Source organism: Pogona vitticeps, chromosome 4 (genome assembly GCF_051106095.1).
Source record: "Pogona vitticeps strain Pit_001003342236 chromosome 4, PviZW2.1, whole genome shotgun sequence".
In the NCBI taxonomy this organism is placed as follows: Eukaryota; Metazoa; Chordata; class Lepidosauria; order Squamata; family Agamidae; genus Pogona; species Pogona vitticeps.
The window spans coordinates 2,256,008-2,275,306 of NC_135786.1; the positions used below are offsets into that span (position 1 = coordinate 2,256,008).

Sequence of the window (19,299 nt, forward strand, 5' to 3'; positions counted from 1 at the left end):
TGGGCAATTCTGGAAATTATTGCCCCAAACAGTAACTTAGCAAAGCTAATCTTTCTTTTATTTTATGTTGGAGTTGTATTTATATGATTTCATTTGCACTGCTTTGTGTTGTCAGCTGCCCAGAGTGGCTGGATGTGAATGGAACAAACAAACAAGCAAATTAAAACAATCAAGCTCTAAGCGAATAGTACAGAATTGCAAGGGTGGATGGAAGGAGACAGCTGGACATGTTATTTCTGAAAAACACAAAATGTGTGCCCAGTAGAGCAAAAAAGTCTTAACCCAGGACTCTGCCCTCAAGGGTGTTCGGCTCAGCATCTGCCATTGATCCTCATCCCCGGTTGTCTTTCAGATGTGCAGAGTGATGGAGGTGCTCCTTAACCTGGCAAGAATAGATATGTTGTCTACCACAAATGGTGAGTTTTTTGGATTGCGGCTGCCGAGATGCCAGGACCGGCCTTTTGAACTACTCTGGCCTGAATCAGCTATGGGTGGTGATGGTGGTGATGATAACATTTTGACCATTCAGTTGGAGTCCAGGACTGACTATTATGGTTTTATTATCTACTTTGTTTTTAGTCATGGTCTTAGCCACCCAGAGTACTATGTTTTGGAAGGAAGGAAGGAAGGAAGGAAGGAAGGAAGGAAGGAAGGAAGGAAGGAAGGAAGGAAGGAAGGAAGGAAGGAAGGAAGGAAGGAAGGAAGGAAGGAAGGAAGTGATGATGGATTGAAGGAAGGGAGGGAGGGAGGGAGGGAGGAGCTGATGATGGATTAAAGGAAGGAAGGAAGGAAGGAAGGAAGGAAGGAAGGAAGGAAGGAAGGAAGGAAGGAAGGAAGGAAGGAAGGAAGGAAGGAAGGAAGGAAGGAAGGAAGGAAGGAAGGAAGGAAGGAAGGAAGGAAGGAAGGAATGACAGGGAGAAGGGAGGGAGGGAGGAGCTGATGATGGAAGGAAGGAAGGAACGAACGAAGGGATGAAGGAATGAAGGAAGGACAGGGAGAAGGGAGGGAAGGAGGAAGGAAGGAAGGAGCTGATGATGGATTAAAGGAAGGAAGGAAGGAAAATTAAGTAACAGCCAGCCCCTGTATGTTTTTTCCTTGCAGTGCTTCTATCAATGGGCACAATAGCAACCGTCCAGTATCAGCTGGCCAGTGTGCCAATGATTGGCTCAAGCTTCTTTGTCGTGGAGCTGAACGTAAGCAGCATCCATTTTATTGTGTTGGTTTGCTTCATGTGGGTTGGGTCCCCTGCCTGTGCTTGTATTTTATTTTTCTCTTCTCCTTCTATGTACCCTGCCCTAAAAACCTTTATAGTTGATAGAGGGTTAAGAAGGGATGCACAATTAAAATTTGAAGGAGTTGCAGCCGTCCTGCAGGAGGGCGGCCCGAGGTCTGTCTGACGAGACTTGAAGGATTTTCTCCTTCTAGGGTGAGGTTGATCCAAGGGAAGGGCCGGCTAAAAACTAAACAAAGAGTCAGATCAGGCAACCCAATATTGTAGCATTTTAAAGGGGAGCCACATTTATTTCAGTGTGCCTTTAAGGATCAAGGTCTGTCGGCTTTGATCCACAAAACAAAGTTATTACTTTTGTGAGTGTTACAATATTTTGGAAGGAGTTTCCCCACCCTTTATTTTCCCAACATGCTGAAAAAGACGAACACTGCTCATTCTTTAGAGATCCAACATTGTAGAAGCAGTGTTCTGGCAATAGGTCAAAGATGTCTCTTTGCCACAGCTTGTTGCTTTACCATACTTCTGTAATTTGACTTGAAACATGAGTTGTAGAGATGGGCACGAATTTAAAAAAACAAATCACCAGATTTGTTCAAAAGTCTCTAATTCGTCAATTCGTGTTTGTACAAATCAATGCTCCTAACAAATACAAATCAAGGAGTTTTTAGTGATTTTTTATTTGTTGATTGGTTTGGATATAAAACAGCTCCTCAAGTACCTAGAGACACCAAAATTACAGAGAAGCTTCCCATGGTTCTCCTCTACAATCCTTCCATGTTTGGTGAAGATTGGGTTTTCCTCAATCCAGCTGCTAAAGGGCATTTTCCTTGGGGACCCACTTTGTGGGTGTGTAACTTGGATGTCGGAAACCCAATCTTCACCAAACTTGGAGGGATTGTAAATGAGGAGTCATTAGAAGTTTCTCTGTAATTTTGGTGCCTCTAGCTTCTGGAGGGAGCTTTCCTGGGCGGCCCTTTTTGTGGGTGTATAATTCAGATGTCTGAACCCCAAGTGTTACCAAATTTACGGAGCTCATAAAAGAGAGACAGGAGAAGCTTCTCTGTAAACTCGGTCTTTTGGGTTGCTTGCGGGGGACATTTTACAGGGTTTTCATGGAGAAAATGAATTCACGAAGAGATTCATAGATGCACCAGAGAAAAAAATGCAAATTTGTGATTCGTTGAGATGGATGAATCAAAATGAATCACCAGTTTTCTGATTCGTGCTTATCTCTACTGAGCTGTTTCGGGATTGATCACTAGGAGGCAACTGTGAGCTTAATTCGCCATGGCAATTGTTGAAGCAAACGTCTTCATGGAAATCTTATCTCTGGGAAGGGATGGGATAGACAATCCTCATGATACCCAAGCTGATACCCAGAGTGGATCATATTGTACTCAGTGCAGAATTAACTCACAGAACCAATTGCTACAGGACAGGTTGCTGCTTATAAGTACAGTAGGATCCCTTTATCTGCAGTTTCACTTATCCACAATATAAAAATAGTAAAAATATTTTTAATCTCCATCACAGCTAAGCAGGATGTGAACCCCACACTCAGGAGTTAATCCCAGCACAGGCCTTCTAGCCAGGTTAACGGTTATGGAGATACAGTTTCCACTACTCAGAAGGAACCCATTCAGCAGGGTTGAGACAGGCACGGACTTGCCTGGACACACTCCTTAAATGGGGACTGTTTTGCTCTTGCTAACCCAGCATCTGCTTGGCCCTCCATGTGGCTGCCATCTCTCTCTCTTTCCAGCTGATTCTCCGAACCGGAACCCGATTCATAACGATTCCTTTCAGCACCGTCCCCACGCCCCTGCCGTCGCTCAACAAGAATGCTCTCAGCCTGGGTCTTTCTCAGGCCAGCCTGAACATCCTCATCGATGTTATTCTCCAGATGAAAGTGAAAGAATTCATGTCCACACCTGAAGTGGTGAGTGGCGCACGTGTGCATCCCAAAGGGGGTGAAGGAACTGCAAGCGAGAAGGGTCTCTGGATCCTCAAAAGCCGCTGAGAGGAGACTGGACTGAGAGTGCCGGGCTGTGTGGAACGGAGAGTTAATTCTTCCCCCAATTGACCAAAATTGTCGTGACAGCCTCAGATCTCCAGATCTGGCGGGGATGGGATTCTGTGTCTGTTGTGCTGCTTTCTCCGAACCCGACGCAGGTTTTCCATCTGACTTTGCCTGCCTTTAGCTTTAACGGAGGCCTTGGGTTTTTGGGTATTTGGCAAAAGGGTATTTGTCTCCCAGGATATTTGCTTAGGAGTTTCAGCTACCCAACAGCCCACCTGTCACCAACCTGCTGAAGGTTGCTCAAACAAAATGGGGGGGGGATCTAGGGTGGGGGCAACAAGGGGCCAGGTCTGCTTAGGCATCACTGCCTTTTCCAACACAGTTGTGTTCTGTCTCAACAGTTCTCGGGTGCTGCTGAGCTGACCAACGCCATCGGGGCCCTTCTTTCCCATCAAAAGGTGAGAGGCTGTTCGTTTCAAGGCAAAACTGCTCACCACGAGCAGAAAAAAAAATCGAAAGGGAATCTAGAGAGTAAAGCCCAAACGGTACCGTAATACAACAGAACGGTAGGAGGGCCGCACCGAACAGGCATAGCCGGGTTTAGAAAACATTGTCAGTCATTGCACAGAAATGAAGAAGTGGCATTCGCGTTTTTGCACTCGCCCGGAGGGCTGCAAAATCCACCACCTCGGCCTTCCTCAAAGGCCTGGTAAAGATGACCCCTCTGCTTATCACACCTTTCATGGTGAGGACTCAGAGGGGGCGGCCTTCAGCACAGTTTGCCATTCCGTGAGTCCCTTGTGTAATAAAAAAATAAAATGAAAAAGGGTGGTGGAGGCTGTTCCAGCTGCAAGGATCCAGAACTCTACGGATGGGGGACCACTCCTGCCACGAGCTGTTGAGGCAGCCCCACCACGGGTGGAAAAAGAGCAATGCAAGGGCCACAGCTAACAGGGGTTCCTAGGCTCCACACAATGCTGCACTTTTAATCTCCTCAGCACCCGACAGGGATGCAGACTGAAGTTGCGGGATTTGCTGTCAAGGTGGATGTAAGTCCTACCAACGACGCGACTCAGACTCAACTCAGTTTATGTGGTTTTTTTTTAATGACTCGGACTCAATGTGCGTCTCAGAACCCACCCACCCCTCCCTTTTTTCTGGAGGGGGAGGAAAGCTTGTTTTAAATAGGGATTCAGATTTGGGACTTCTTGGGACTCCAGACTTGGTACCAAAGACTCAGACTCTTGGACTCAGACCCAAAGAGTTGCCAACATCCCTGGACCCAAGGATGCCTGAAAAGAGCCATGCTGGATAAGACCGGCCATTTCTCTGGTCCATGTCTATGGGTGTGCCGACTGTGGGCCCATAACTAGGACCACCAGGACGCCAGCACCCCCTTCTGCTGGGCTCCCCAGAAACTCCCCTACGGGGCCGTGCTTCCTCCAACGCTGGAATTCATGTAGCAACGTGCTATGTAAGCATGTGTTTCCCTCGACCTTCCTTGGGCAGCATCAGGTATTCGTGTTCGGAAAGAGGGAGCAAAACATTTCCCTTCCCCTGGCACAATTGCATGCAACACTGTCAGGCTCCTCGTGACCAACCCCAGGCCAGGCCAGTCACCTTTCAAAGCCTCTTTCCAGTAGCATGTCTGACGCCACGCCAGAACCCGTGGCTAAAGCGTGAAAGTGACCGCTTTTAATTGCATCCGAACATCCGCCTGGGAACAAATTTGAGCCAGAGTTTTCTCTTCACCTACAACAACCAACTAAGATAATTCATACCCTCAGTAGGTTCCTTATCTTTCTCCCTAGCTTTAACATTTTGCTCCTGTATCTCCCCCTTTTCATCACAGCTCTTTTTCCTTTCCTTTTTTTCCCTCCGGGCTCCTCTCTCTCTCTCTTTCATGACGCCAGCCCTCCAGCCCCCTCTTCCTCCAGGCTTCAGGATAGACTGACCACGGACACCACCCATCCAGTCACACGGCCACCCCGTTCGTTGACCAGCAGATTGGCCAGGGTTCCCTTCACACCCTCTCGCCCCCTTTTCTGTCCTGAAGGTGCCCCTTCCCCCAAATCACTGGCTTAAATAACCCCAAATGTTACTCCGAGGACACGTTCTTCTGGCCCCTCGCCACTTTTGATGGTGTGTCTGCCCTTCCAGGACCAGGATGATCTGCAGTGTTTCAGATGGGTTATTTGTTTCTTTTCAAAGTCATGTGTGAGAACTTTTTTCCTGCCCCTTTTTTCCCCTAACCTGTAGTAAGGCTTCTTTTTTCCCCTTCTTTTTTAAAACAATAAGAGCCTCACCAAATACAGTAGTCCTAGAACGAGCTGGAATTTTCAGCATGTATACATTATTGAAACAGCGCCATCTACGTTGGCTCGGGCATGTTGTGAGAATGGCTGATGGTCGGATTCCAAAAGATCTCCTGGATGGAGAATTGGTGCAGGGAAATCACCCCAGAGGGAGACCACAGCTGTGATACAAGGAGATCTGCAAGCGGGATCTGAAGGCCTTAGGAATGGACCTCAACAGATGGGAAACCCTGACATCTGAGCGTTCAGCCTGGAGGCAGGCATTGCATCACGGCCTCTCCCAATTTGAAGAGACCCTTGCCCAGCAGGCTGAGGCAAAGAGGAAGTCACAAAAGCAGCAAAACCAGGGAGCTGGACAGGGGACAGACTGTATTTGTCTTCAGTGTGGAAGAGATTGTCACTCTCGAATTGGCCTTCTCAGCCACACAAGACACTGTTCCAAGACCTCCATACAGAGCATGTTACCATAGTCTCTTGAGACTGAAGGATGTCTACTACTAAGAGCCTGACCATTGGGGTGATCCTGCGTGTGCATCTTTATGTATGTAGTGCCCCAACACGCATCCCTCAACACTTGCTTGTGTGGAACCTTATTGGCCATCTTGATGCAGGAGGATTTCCTCACTTGACTCCACATGCTCGTTTTCTTCAGGAGTGAAGGACTTTGTCCAAAGCCTCGGTGGAAGCCCAAGAAGAATCCCTAATGGATCGTCCCTAGAAACATCTTTAGTGACATTGCATTCAGGAGGAACTAAAATAACAGTGGAATAGCTCCAGTCCCATTGGACACTTTTCGGTGGGGAAATGAGAAAGGGGAGCTGTAGACCATGCCCTCCTGTTTGTTTCCCGTCGCCTCTTCCATCGAAAAAGCACAGGGAATGCAGAGCGAGCTTCTACATACTGGCTGCAGTGGTGCACACCGGGGAAAGCTAGATATTCTTGCAGCATTTTGGATTTCTGGGAATAAAATCCTTGCGCTATGCAGCAAAAGTACAGAGATTCACAGAGGAGAATAGTCTCAAGTTCCCCAGAGAGTCCACCCCTTTCTCATTAACTGGCACTTAAGGTCTCAGTAACTCACTCTGTAGAAAAAATAAAAATGTTTCATTCCTTACAGTTATGAACAGATCAACACCGACCCAAAAAACAATAGATGAACCAGACAGGGGTGGGGATGGGTGGGAGGAAACATAGGCAGAGGCTCTTTTTCAATGCAGAAGCAGGAAAGAATGATGGATTATTGCTGGATAGATGGACAGTCACTTCAGTGCAGAAAAGTCCCTTCCAGCCACACGAACCACAGACAGCCCGTGCAACTCTTTTGAGTGTTCCCTTTGTGTTCTCCCCCCTTTCAGTGTCCCAAGTGTCCCAGTAAGTCGCCCCTGAAAATCACCCTCAGGGTGGATGGAACCAAGAGGATGGTCCTGGAGCCCAACAGCGCCATTCTCCAGCTTTCGGTTAAGATCGCCATCCTGGCCAAAACCTCCACCGGGATCTTCACCAGCCTCTTTGTCTTGAAGGCGGTGAGTACCAAACGAGGAGCTTTCTGCACAGCCGGAAGGAAGGGGGGAAAGGGGGAGAGAAGCCACCGTGTGCAGTTTCTGTGTGCAGTTCCTCTTCCTGAGACATTTTTTTCCCTGTTCTCCGACTGCAGAACCTGAGACTCGGCGCCCAGGCCTCTGTTCACGACTGCAAACTGATCTTCGTCACCAAATTGACCAGGTATCTTCCTTCCTCTCTGTCCCTACCCCTCCGGTCACTCTTAAGAGGCTTTGAACTGTATGTAGGTGGAGCAGGCGATCGCTTCCATAACCTCTCATGGAACCTTCCAGAACGCCAGGTCGAGGCCTGGTCCCTTGGACAGCTCCCTGAACCCCATCAGGATCAGAACCCGGTTGTGAGCAAAATCTTAGGTGCAGTATTGCAGTTTATCCACTGTGTCATGGGATTCCTGAAAGCTGTCAGTATCCACAGTTTCGCTTATCCCTGGTCTGAAAATATTAAAAATATTAAAATGAAAAAAAAAACCCTAGAAATATGTATTGGCCGCTTAGAAAAAGCCAGAAACCTTGCTATGTATTTTTGTAGAAGAAGACCACATAGCTTGGTTTCTGGCTCACTCTAGTGGCCGGTTCTGGTAATACATGTGGAAATACTTTTTATGTATTTTTTTTATCATGCTATAGCACGCACTGTTATCCATGTTTTTTAGCCTCCGCAGGAGTGAGTGGGCTTGGAACCCCAAGTTTTTGCAGACTGCCAACTAGCTAACTAACATCTTTAGTTCATCAGTTTATTAATTCCGTTTATCTCCTGACTTTTCTCCAATGAGCTCGGAGTGGGAGACACGTGGTTTTCCTCTTCCCCACTTTCTGCTCACAATAACCCGATGACGTTAAATAGGGTGAGAGATTGCAAATGACTCAAAGTCACACCATGAGTCCAACAGCTGACCGGAGAATTCACACCCGGATCTTCCAACTTCTAGTCCAGCTCTACTGTGGGAGGGAGGGAGGGAGGGAGGAAGTTTCTCTTCCTCTGTTCTCTCTCCAGCACACCTGTACTATTCAAAGCTTTCATCCCAGTAACTCTTTGGAAATACAGTAGAGTAAATTTCTGGATCTTAGGAAACTGCCTTATTCTGAGCAAGATGGTTAATCCAAGGAGCCTAGTACTCCCAACTCTGACTGGCAGCCATTAGTCTCCAGACTTCTAGGCAGAATTCTTTCATAGCCCTACCTGAACAACCCTTGCATTGCCCAGTGGTTTCCCATCTAAGGATTATCCCGGCTTGATCCTACTTAGCTTCTGATGAATATTCAGAGTAGAACATTACAGATCCTTAATGCTTATAGCTGAGGGTCCCAATCCCCTCAGGGGTTCACCAGCATCTCTTCCTTGCTTCATTTAGTGGTGCGTTCTTGAGAAATAGCTCTGTTCCTCATGGCAGATCTATTGATCTGGCCCTTTCTAGATATCCAGCAAGTGAAAGGATCACCCCATCTAATGTTGCCCATGAATCCTTACTTCCGTTCTATGCTTTGACCCAAATCTGGGAATGTTCTTGACCCTGACATCCTTTACCTCTATTCACAGTCTTGAGCTGGTCCTGGTTTCATCAGACGTTGGACCTATTGAAGTAAGTTCTTCTTGGTTTAGTTGCCTGATTCTTAAGATCAATCCATGGGAATAACTCAATGGTGTCAAGAAGGTTAATAGTGAAACAGTATCGATGCTGAAGCTCTGACCCAACATAGTCATGGTGACCTGATTCAACATAGCACTGGCTTCAAGGAGAGCCCTATGAATGACGGATTCCAGAAGTGTAGCTTCCATTATTACAAAGACATGGGTGGTAACCTCACGAGGTTAAGTCCACTGGAATCCTTGAGTTGCCCAATTTCTTCACTGGGACTTCGCCAAGGACTGCATCCTGATTAATCAGTCCATCCCCCAATAGGAAGCAGTCCTCGAGGACCCCGTGTGATTTCTCTTGCATTGATCAGAACACAAGAAGATGGGTGCTGGATCAGCCCTCTTTGCTCAGGGGCTGACATGGGCCAGATCATGAGCACGACATGAAGGTTGTAGCACCCTCCTACACCTGTGCCCCAGCAACTAATGTTGAGGGGGATGCTGCCTCGGATTCTGCAAATGACATATAGCCATCCAGGCTCATAGCCACGGATGGCCTTCATATCCACCAAGAATCCATCAACAATAGAAGGCAAGCAAAGATTCGGTCCTTGTGAACAGCTAGAGGTGGTGGCTGCAGCCACCATCATGTAAGACTCAAAAGGGGTGTCTATAAGACCTCTTAAAGCCATCGGTTTCTGTGACAGTCACTGCCTCTTGTCATTCACAAGAACCAACTCTCAGCCTGCCTTTTACTTTGGTAGGTAGCTCCGAAGCAGCTTTGGGGGAAACTGGCTGAGAACCCATTCTTAGATTATGAACTTTTGGTGGCATCTATTGTGTGCATGGACAGGACACCATTTCTCAACATGCTCCCTTTGAGCATGATTTGGTAGGAATTCTCTGTGTTTGGGCACGTACATCTTTTCCCCATGTGGCCACTACCTGCTACACCATCGCAACCTCTGCTCTCTGTCTTTCAGATCAATAGCCTCGTGACGTGGATAGAGCTGCTTATTGTGGAAACCTTTGTACCACAGGTCAATGGTAAGCCTAAGTTTCTCCTCTGGTAAATACCACTAAAAGCAGTCAAAACACATGCTCATTCCTACCGCTACAATGATCTGCTTTGTTAATGGTTGACTCTGGAATTAGTTTCATACAAAAATATTCATTGTTTACATTCTAAAGATGACAAACCCACTTCTCTTAATGTGTTTATAGAACTATATCTTTTTCATCACATGAGGAAGCACTCCTTCTATAAACAGATTTCTCTGATTGTGTACTTTGGCCCTGAGACATAGATTGTTTCCATATATATATATATTGGTAAAAGAAAATTGTGTGGGAATGGAAACAATCTATGTCTCAGGGCCTATATATATATAATTCAAACTATGGCTGCACCTACACTGGAAATAAGAACCACGTTTAAGCATCATTTAAATTGATTTAGAGTTTATTGTTCACACAACGCAAGGGTGAAATCAATTTCTATAAGCTGCTAAGGCTTTTTAAAATACTTCCTTTCTAAAATTGATTCAACTCAATGTGGTTTTGTGGAAATGAGTTGATTTCAGTGGTGTAGGCACTGAAACTGGTTTAAATCACCAGAAATAAATTGATTTCTCTTCAATGCATGTGATTGGAGCCTTGGTATAAATACAGTACCATAGGACTTGAACCTGATTTTTTAAAAGTCTGAAAAGAAATAAGTTTGAATTACCACTGGAACCACAGCTTATATTTTTGTACAGAAGACAAGTTCATCTCTGAGGTGCTGGGTGACCTCTATACACTTCTGCTCTGAAATGTAACAGGAATTAGGGAGAACGTGGCAGCAGAGACTGTGTCTTTCCAACACATAAATGATCAGCCATCAGTTGGGAGCATGCAAATTGCTGGCCAAATTTAAAAGTTTTGATGACCTGAACTCTGTATGTTTTCTCTAGCCTCTTGGTGGGTGGGGTGGGGGTGAAGAGATCCCCTGGGGAGCACATACAAGACTATGAGACACCCATCATCCTTCACAATGCATTTGTTTCATTTATGACATTTCTTAAAGTGAATTTACTTTTTATTAACTTTTTTTGTGACAAGTAAAACTGCACCATTTGCCCGTTTCAGAGTACATGAATGTCGGGATCCCGCTGCCTTCCGTGATGAACATCAATGTGGGTTACCCGGTGGTTCAAACATTGTCGGTAAGAACTGCAGTGGAACGGTGTTCCTTGGCCTGCCCTCTCTCCTACCGCCAAACACCTCTTCCCCAACGCTTTCGGCTCTTCCTGGTTACAGACCTAATCCAGAAGGTGCTCCTTTTTTGATCAATGCTCACACGCTGGATCCTGGATATGGAGAGCTGTTGCTGAATAACTGGCTTCCCAAAATTAATTTTCCTTATATCAGTTTCCCTGCGCCGAGAGGTACCGTTCTGGAACCAGACATTGTGGCTCCATTTCTGGCTATGCAAAAACTAGCCAGACATCGTAATGCATGAATGTGGCCGGAAAGGTGCTACTGTATGTGCTGTTGGCCAGAATCCAGCTGGTCATTGATGGGAGTGCGTGTTTCATGGTGTAAACTGCCGTGGCAAATTACCGTTGGCTAAGGAGTTGCAGATGGGATACCTCAAGACATGCTGGTTGCATACTTAAGCGTGCAGTGAGGATGATGTAGTGATTTGTTAGCTAGCAGTCATTTGTTGCTGCGTTTCACATCACTGTCCTTTTGCCACCCTCGACAACCAGCAGGATTCTGGCTGGAACTGCTTATTTTGATGCCAACATTGGGTCTCCACAAAAGCAAACAAATATAATATTTGCATCATATTGGTGAGAGAGGGGGCCGCCGGCACATTTAAAACAGCAATAAAGCAGTCGCTGCTTCACCCTGCAGCTCTGTCTGAGCATATCCGTGGGTCCAAAAGCAAACTCCCATTTAAAAAAGAATGTCAGAAGGTAGGCAGAGTGACTGTCCCACTTGCCCGGGGTTCTGTGCAAAATTTTCTCAGGGTGAGGAGTTGGGAGGCAATATCATCCTGCCCCTTATGGTATTGTCTGCCCTCCTTAATGATGTAAACCATCTTGGGGTTTCTTTAAGGAGAAAGTCAGGGTAAAAATATTTTGGATGGATGGATGGATGGATGGATGGATGGATGGATGGATGGATGGATGGATGGATGGATGGATGGATGGATGGATGGATGGATGGATGGATGGATGGATGGATGGATGGATGGATGGACATAAGTTCATTCATTCAAGTGCCTCCAGAATGAAGCTGGAGGCGCTGGGAGCCAGCGGTCAAAAAAGTACCATATTTTTCCGTGTATAAGACTATACTTTTGTCTTAAATCTTAGACTAAAAATTGAGGGTCGTCTTACACACGGAAGTAAGCTGAGGAGAGAACAAAAGCAAGTTTAGGGGAAAGCAGGGATAAAAGCGATCCTGCAGCGCTTTGATCCCTTTTCCCCTACACTTGCTAAGCCTCACTTAGATTTCTTAATTTTGGATTAGAAAAGCGGGGGGCATCTTATACATAGGGATGTCTTATATATGGAAAAATACAGTAAGTTTTCCAAGCTCTGCTCCTGAGCATGTTGAATTTAATGTTGTAGCCAAGCTCCCTACCCATAATTCCGTACAAAAGACCTAGAGTTGGAGAATCCAAAAAGGATATTTTCTGAGCTCTAGGCACTCTTCACCTCACCCTGGCACTTCCTCCAGCCCCTCTTTGCCTCCTAAAAGACACAGAAGAAGCCCTCTCTCTCTTCATGAATGCCAAAGAGCTGAACCTCTCTCTCTCTCTCTCTCTCTCTCTCTCTCTCTCTCTCACTGCCTTGCCACAGGGAATGCTTGTGCTGGGCGTGTGAGCCAGAGGGCAGCCGACCTTCGCCTGATTCCAGCCACAGCAAGAAGAAACCAAGGGGAAGGAAGAGGACTCCCTGTCCATCTTATTTATCCTTTATTTTCCCAATTTGATTTTTGACCCTTTGGGTGCAAATTGTAGATAATGCTGCTCGCTCTAAACTTTCATGTTTGCGAGGGGAAGCCTGGAGGGTTTGGATTGCTGGTTGGGGGGCTGGTGTTTTTCCTCTTAGCATAATACAGGGATGCAGACAAGTACGTAAACGAGAGATGGTTGCAAAAGGGACCCCTTTGGTTTGCCATGACGAGCCCTGCTCCCCTTTTTGAACATGTTTACTGGTGTGATTCCAAGAGCTGGCTTAACTGGGTTGGGCTGCAGTGAGAATAATAAAGTGTGAAGTAGTAGAAGACTTTAAAAATGCTTCCTGAGGGTTTCTTTTATACAGTTAATAATAAATGTGTGCTGTCAGGTCAATTCTGAGTTCTCGCAACCCTTTTCCAGGTTTTCTAGGTAGAGAAGTGGTTGACCATCTGCCCTTCTTCTGGGGGTGCCCTGGGGCTGTGCAGCCTTTGCCCAAGGCTATCCAGGCTGATTCTTCTCCCAGGAGGCCCACTGGAGTACAATCACAGAGTTGGAAAAGACCACTGGGGCCATCGAGTCCAACCCCCCTGCCATGCAGGAAGTCCATCCAAGCACTCCCGACAGATGGCCATCCAGCCTCTGCTTAAAGACCTACAAAGAAGGAGACTCCACCACCCTTTGAGGCAGCCTATTCCACTGCCAGAGAGCTCTGACCGTCAGGAAGTTTTTCCTAATGTTCAGATGGAATCTCTTTCCCTGAAGTTTGAAACCATTGCTCCGTGTCCTAGTATCTGGAGCCCTGGAAAACAAACCTGTCCCCTCTTTAACATGACATCCTTTCAGATATTTAAACATGGCTATCCTGTCCCCTCTCAAACTTCTTTCTGTAAGGCTGAACATTCCCAGCTCCCTAAGCCGCTCCTCATAGGACATGGCTTCCAGACCTTTGACCATTTTGGTCGCCCTCCTCTGGGCACGTTCCAGGTCGTCAACTTCCTTCTTGAATTGAGGTGCCCAGAACTGGACACACTACTCCAGGTGAGGTCTGACCAAAGCAGAATAGAGTGGTACTATCCCTTCCCTTCATCTAGACATGATACTCCTATTGATGCAACCAAGAATCACATTGGCTTTCTTGGCTGCTGCATCACACTGTTGGCTCATGTTCAGCTTGTGGTCTACCAAGACTCCTAGATCCCTTTCACATGTACTGTCATCGAACTCTCCAGCCTCTGGATCTGCAACCCGAGACCTAAACTACTGAGCTATCCAGCCAGCTTTACAGTTGTATCAAAAATCAGTTTTTCTCCCTGGGCCACACTATTCTGACTATGGTCAAAAGATCCTGCCTTTAAGTGTTCAGCTGTGCAAAACCCATCACCTCCCTCTACCTAGAAGCCTAGCACATCAGGAAAAAAGTGTTCACTTTGGACTTTTTCCTGGGCTATTATCTTTCTGCATGTATGGAAGGTGATTAGGGTATTTTTAGTGGGAGTGGGATATTCGGTTGCCTCCACCTGAAGCTTGAGAGGTGATCCTAAAGCAACTTTAACCCTTAGTTCTGCTGATTGTCCAAACTAATCCTGGAAAGAGGAAAAGTAGCTTGATGTGGGCATAAAAAGTGACCTTGTCTGAGAGTTGTTGTTCGGTATATTTTCCGGTGGCCAAAACATGCTGTACAATGGAGATATTTTGTTAGATTCTGGGTGCTATTTTATTCTCAAGGTGCCTTTCTTCACAATAAATGTAACTGCTTTCTCAACAGCCAGAGGATCTGTCCATTTCATAGCATTTATTCCGGCATCCATTCCTGCAGCCAACATATGTTTGATTCCATTTTCCTGGGCTAACATTTATTAAATAGCAAATAAGTTATCTCCTTTAGGTCCCAGCAGCTAAACATACAACAGCCAGCTCCATGGAGGATTAACAATAAAATCCCTACCTTACATTTTTAAACAAAGTAATAATTGTGTGATTCATATGGCATTGGTTTTTATCACCCAATGGCACATTAAGCAGATGCAACAGGGTTGATTTTCGGATGTTGTTGTTTAGTCGTTAAGCCAACTCTTCTTCGTGACCCCATGGACCAGAGCACGCCAGGCCCTCCTGTCTTCCACTGCCGCCCGGAGTTATGTCAATTTCATGTTGGTTGCTTCGATGACACTGTCCAACTATCTCATCCTCTGTCGTCCCCTTCTCCTCTTGCCTTCACACTTTCCCAACATCACGGTCTTTTCCAGGGAGTCTTCTCTTCTCATGAGGTGGCCAAAGTACTGGAGCCTCAGCTTCAGGATCTGTCCTTCCAATGAGCACTCAGGGTTGATTTCCTTTAGAATTGATTGGTTTGTTCTCCTTGCAGTCCAGGGGACTCTCAAAATCCTCCTCCAGCACAACAATTCAAAGGCATCAGTTCTTCGGTGGTCAGCCTTTTTTATGGTCCAGCTCTCACTTGCATACATCGCTGCTGGAAAAACCATAGCTTTGACTATGTGGACCTTATCCCCGTCCAAAACAGACTCTGCCCATTTGGGATAGACAAAGTTGAAGGTCTTGCACATGATCTGTTGCACTGTCAGCTAATATGGCAGCATCAAAGGACATGACCTTGAACCTTTTCTTAATTGTTGGAGAACTTGGGATAATAAGAGGAAACTGGACCTTCTGTTGAGTGGATCTAGCTTATACATGACACAGAGAGTGACCTTTTTGGCTGTTAAGGCAACCTCCCTGAGGAAGAGGTTTTCCAGATCGCTGGAGGTTTTCAAGAAAAGATGGGACAGCCACCTGTCCAGGATGGTCTGAGGTGCAGGATGGTCTGAGGTCTCCTGCCTTGGGCAGGGGGGTTGGGCTAGAAGACCTCCAAGGTCCCTTCCAACCCTACAACGATTCTATGATGAAGAAAAGGAAGAAAAGAAACGTAATTAGATGTCTATTTGAGAATGAAGATTTGATTGATGTAATCTTATATATCTGATTGAGTGACTTTGAAATCCATCCTTTCATTCATGGGCTGGGAGTCTTTGGGGGGTTTTTTGTTTGTTTTTTTGTTCAATTGTTTAATTGTATTTATTTATTTATTTGTATATTGTGTATGGTGTATTTTTGACCCAACTCCAGGAGAGGCAGTGGAAGACAGGAGGGCCTGGCGTGCTCTGGTCCATGGGGTCACGAAGAATCGGACACGATTGAACGACTAAACGACAAGTACGGTGTATTTGAAATGGCCTGAAGACCTCGTCAATAAAATTCATTCTCAATGAAGCAAATGCTACAGAAAAAGAAACCAGAAATGAAGGGGAGGGGTAGCCCCGTGGGAAAAGCAGCAGATCCTTGAAGCCCATGGAGAAGGGTTGTTATTCAAAGCTGCGAGGGGAGGACCCAAAAGATGGACCTGCAGAGAGAGCAACCTCTTTGGGAGAATGCAGAAGGCCAGGAGGGACATAACGCATGGATTCTGCGCAGTGATGATGATCCCGCCTAAGCAAGGGAGCAGGACGTGTGCCTTTTAGAGACTGTAGCTGACAACAGCTAAGGCATTGAGGGAATAGGCTGTGATGGAGACCCTCGAGGAAATCTAAGCTGGCTAAGGCTGCAGTTCTGTGCTTCCAAAATGTTGCTCCAGGTAAATTGTTGCAGAAAGGGTAAGCACAGCAACAAAAAAAAGGGTTACCTCCTAGGTCAGCTTTCCTTGGGACCAGCAGCCCCCACCTGCGAGCAAATGAGTCCCGAGTTGCGCTCCCATGTTCACAACTTACACTCAAAGCAGCCCAGATGCACCTTCCAGTTTCATGCGGGGGAAACGAAGGGGGAGTCCCTCCTTTGCCATAGAGTTAGCAGATGCAGAGAGCAAAGGCCATGCCCCTCTGAAGTGGGTTGCCACAGAGCCATCCCTGCCATCTCCCCTTTAGCTCAGGGCATCTCATCAAGCTCCTGTCTGAGGACGCAGATCAGACCACCAAAGCTCTCATGAAAATAGATCAGTTGGCCTTTAAGGTGCCCCCGTGCTTTTTGTCTTCGCTCTTTCTTCTCTTCTCTTTTCCTTGATCGTCAAGGTCACAGCCGACCTGAGGATCACCCTGGAAGGTTAAAAACAGGAGCAAAGTCGCCGGAATCCACACATGCTCCAGCCGTAGGAGGGAGTGGAGGCACAGCAGTGGGGAGCGGTTCCCCATCAGAGGCGCAGCATCGGTCCTTTTCTGAAATCAAGAAAAAGGGATGCCACCTCCCTCCCTCCTTCCCCCCCCCCGTCCTGTTAGGGCCAAGCCAAAGACCAGAGCAGCATCCTTCAGCAGCTGCCATCAAAGGATCCAGCACCACTGAGAATGACTCCTGCTGATTAGCTCCAGAATTTGGCCACAATTAAAGCTCAGGGTTCAAGACTCTGCTGGTCTGGCAATGCTCTGATTCAGTACATTCCCAATAGCAATGGACACGGAATCTGGGGCTGAAGGAAACAGCTCAACCCAGCAGCTCCCCTTATGAAACCTTGAGAGTCCACCTTCAGAGCCACTTAACTCCACTGAGGCATCCGACGTAGCGTTGTTGACATGTGCAGGGAACTATTTTGGCCCACTGGCAGCAGCCGCATCAAGGCTTGCCTCTCCTTCGTTCCTGCCACAGCTGTGTTGCAAAGAGCAGTTTGCAAAACTATCAGTGGATTTGTCGTTTTCCAGAAAGAAAGAAAAGAGAGAGAGAGAGAGACTCAACGTCTGGCTGGGAGGGAAACGTGCTAGAGGACCAAGTTTTCCAAATGTATTTGATGCCCTTACCACTACCAAAAATAAGGCGTCCTTAATATTTGCAAAAATGTCAGAAGGGATCAGAAATGTTTGTTGAAATGTAAAAAAATAAAAATAAAAAAATCTAGGGAGTTACTATTGTGTATGGTGGTAATACAAAAAAGCAAGAAAAAAATGGTTACAGGTCTGGGAAATGTCACAATAAATTGTTCAGCAAAAATTAAGTTTTAAACCAGAAATCTTATTATTGAATATAATGCCAGAAATGATTGATAAAGAAATAAAAAAAATATGGTTTACTGTATATATTTACTGTAGCTAGGTTACTCTGGGCCCAAAAATCGAAAAACTGAGAGACATCAACGATGGATGAGTGATTAAAGAAGCTACTGGATAATGCCGAACTAGATATGCTTTCAGAGGCATTATGGGAAAAACCAAGACATTTTGTAAAGGAAAGCTGGAAGCTGATATATAATTGGGCCCAGGAAAAGACAGGAATTTAGGGAAAGAAATAGTTTATGGCGAATTAGTGCTCACTAGAATCCTTTGATGCTATTTGGATGTCAGACAATGGTAAAATTTCTGATTTATTTATGTAATATGAATATTTAGTTTGATGTTTTGTTGTTATTGGTGTTTATTTCTGTTTGGTTTTAGCTTTCTGTTTTGTATGTAAAAAATAAAAATATTGGGGTTACCATTAAAAATAAATAAATAAAAAGAAGGCATCCGTGGTGCTCATGGCATCCCATGAACCATCTTGACATAGGGGAGCTTGAGCTGTTGTTGTTGTTGTTTGCTCGTTAAGTTGTGTCCGACTCTTCGTGACCCCACGGACCAGAGCACGCCAGGCCCTCCTGTCTTCCACGGCCTCCCGGAGTTGGTTCAAATTCATTTGTGTTGGTTGCTTCGATGGCCCTGTCCATCCATCTCATCCTCTGTCGTCCCTCTTCTCCTCCTGCCTTCACACTTTCCCAATATGAGGGTCTTTTCCAGGGAGTCTTCTCTTCTCATGAGATGGCCAAAGGATTGGAGCCTCAGCCTCAGGATCTGCCCTTCCAGAGAGCTTGAGCTATCCAACCCCATTATGAAGCAGGCAATAACCCTGTGCATGCACACACATGTACACATAGAACTGTTGGAGAAATAGCCAATTCGTATTCATTCACACTGGGCATCAGGTGGAGGAGGTTTAAAGCTGTCTTATCTGGAGTCAGAATGGTGGCCCACCTAGTAGCCCAGATTGTCATTTCCCATAAACAAGAGAAACCAGGATGGCACAAGCACTATCTACGACCAGAACAACTGGTTCCGACACATTCTGGGGGAAACGTGCATGCAGACAGAGGCAGAGAGATACACCAGGGTTTATTCTTCAACCCTGCTTCGGTGCCTTCCTGACGTTCTCTTCCTGGGGTGTCTCTGTCTTGTTGGCACCGGAGAGTGAGCAACAGTGATGAATGGAAACGGGAAGAGCTGCTTTTCTCGTTCTGGCTTTTTGCACCTGCCTTCAAAAGGCCCTTTGGGGACAGCGAAGTGTCAAGAGGTGGCAAAGCTGCATGCACCCCTTTTCTCGCTGTGCTGAGCAAATGTGCGGAACCTCTCGGTGGTCTATAGGCCTTGCTTTGCCTCTGCCCCTCTCGCTCCGGTTTGCTCAGGAGAAAAACTGCTTTGCAAACCGTGACCTCCGCTCTACATTCCAGTGTGCTTCTCCTTCTCTCCTTCATCATCACTGTTTATTGTTGATTATAAGGTATTATATCTCTTAGCTTGTGTTTAGTTACCTCTCCATTTCATTTCACAAAAGCATTAAATCATAGCCAAGGCATCCTCTGCTGGCTGCCGGTTCCTGGTGTTTGTTGGAGAAAGGGGTTACGGTAATCTTATGTTGACTT

At 46.2% G+C, this 19,299-nt stretch overlaps 1 protein-coding gene across 1 annotated transcript; it reads left to right on the top strand.

Moving 5' to 3' along the window:
• The first annotated feature begins 356 nt into the window (after nt 1-356).
• Nucleotides 357-18,090, top strand: LOC140707047 (BPI fold-containing family B member 3). The gene is made up of 10 exons (XM_072999608.2): nt 357-416; nt 1,102-1,193; nt 2,994-3,170; nt 3,653-3,709; nt 6,922-7,089; nt 7,221-7,288; nt 8,663-8,705; nt 9,685-9,748; nt 10,832-10,908; nt 12,556-18,090. The coding sequence occupies exons 1-10, from the start codon at nt 365-367 to the stop codon at nt 12,577-12,579; spliced, it is 822 nt and encodes a 273-aa protein (XP_072855709.2). The 5' UTR covers nt 357-364; the 3' UTR covers nt 12,580-18,090.
• Nucleotides 18,091-19,299: the final 1,209 nt, after the last annotated feature.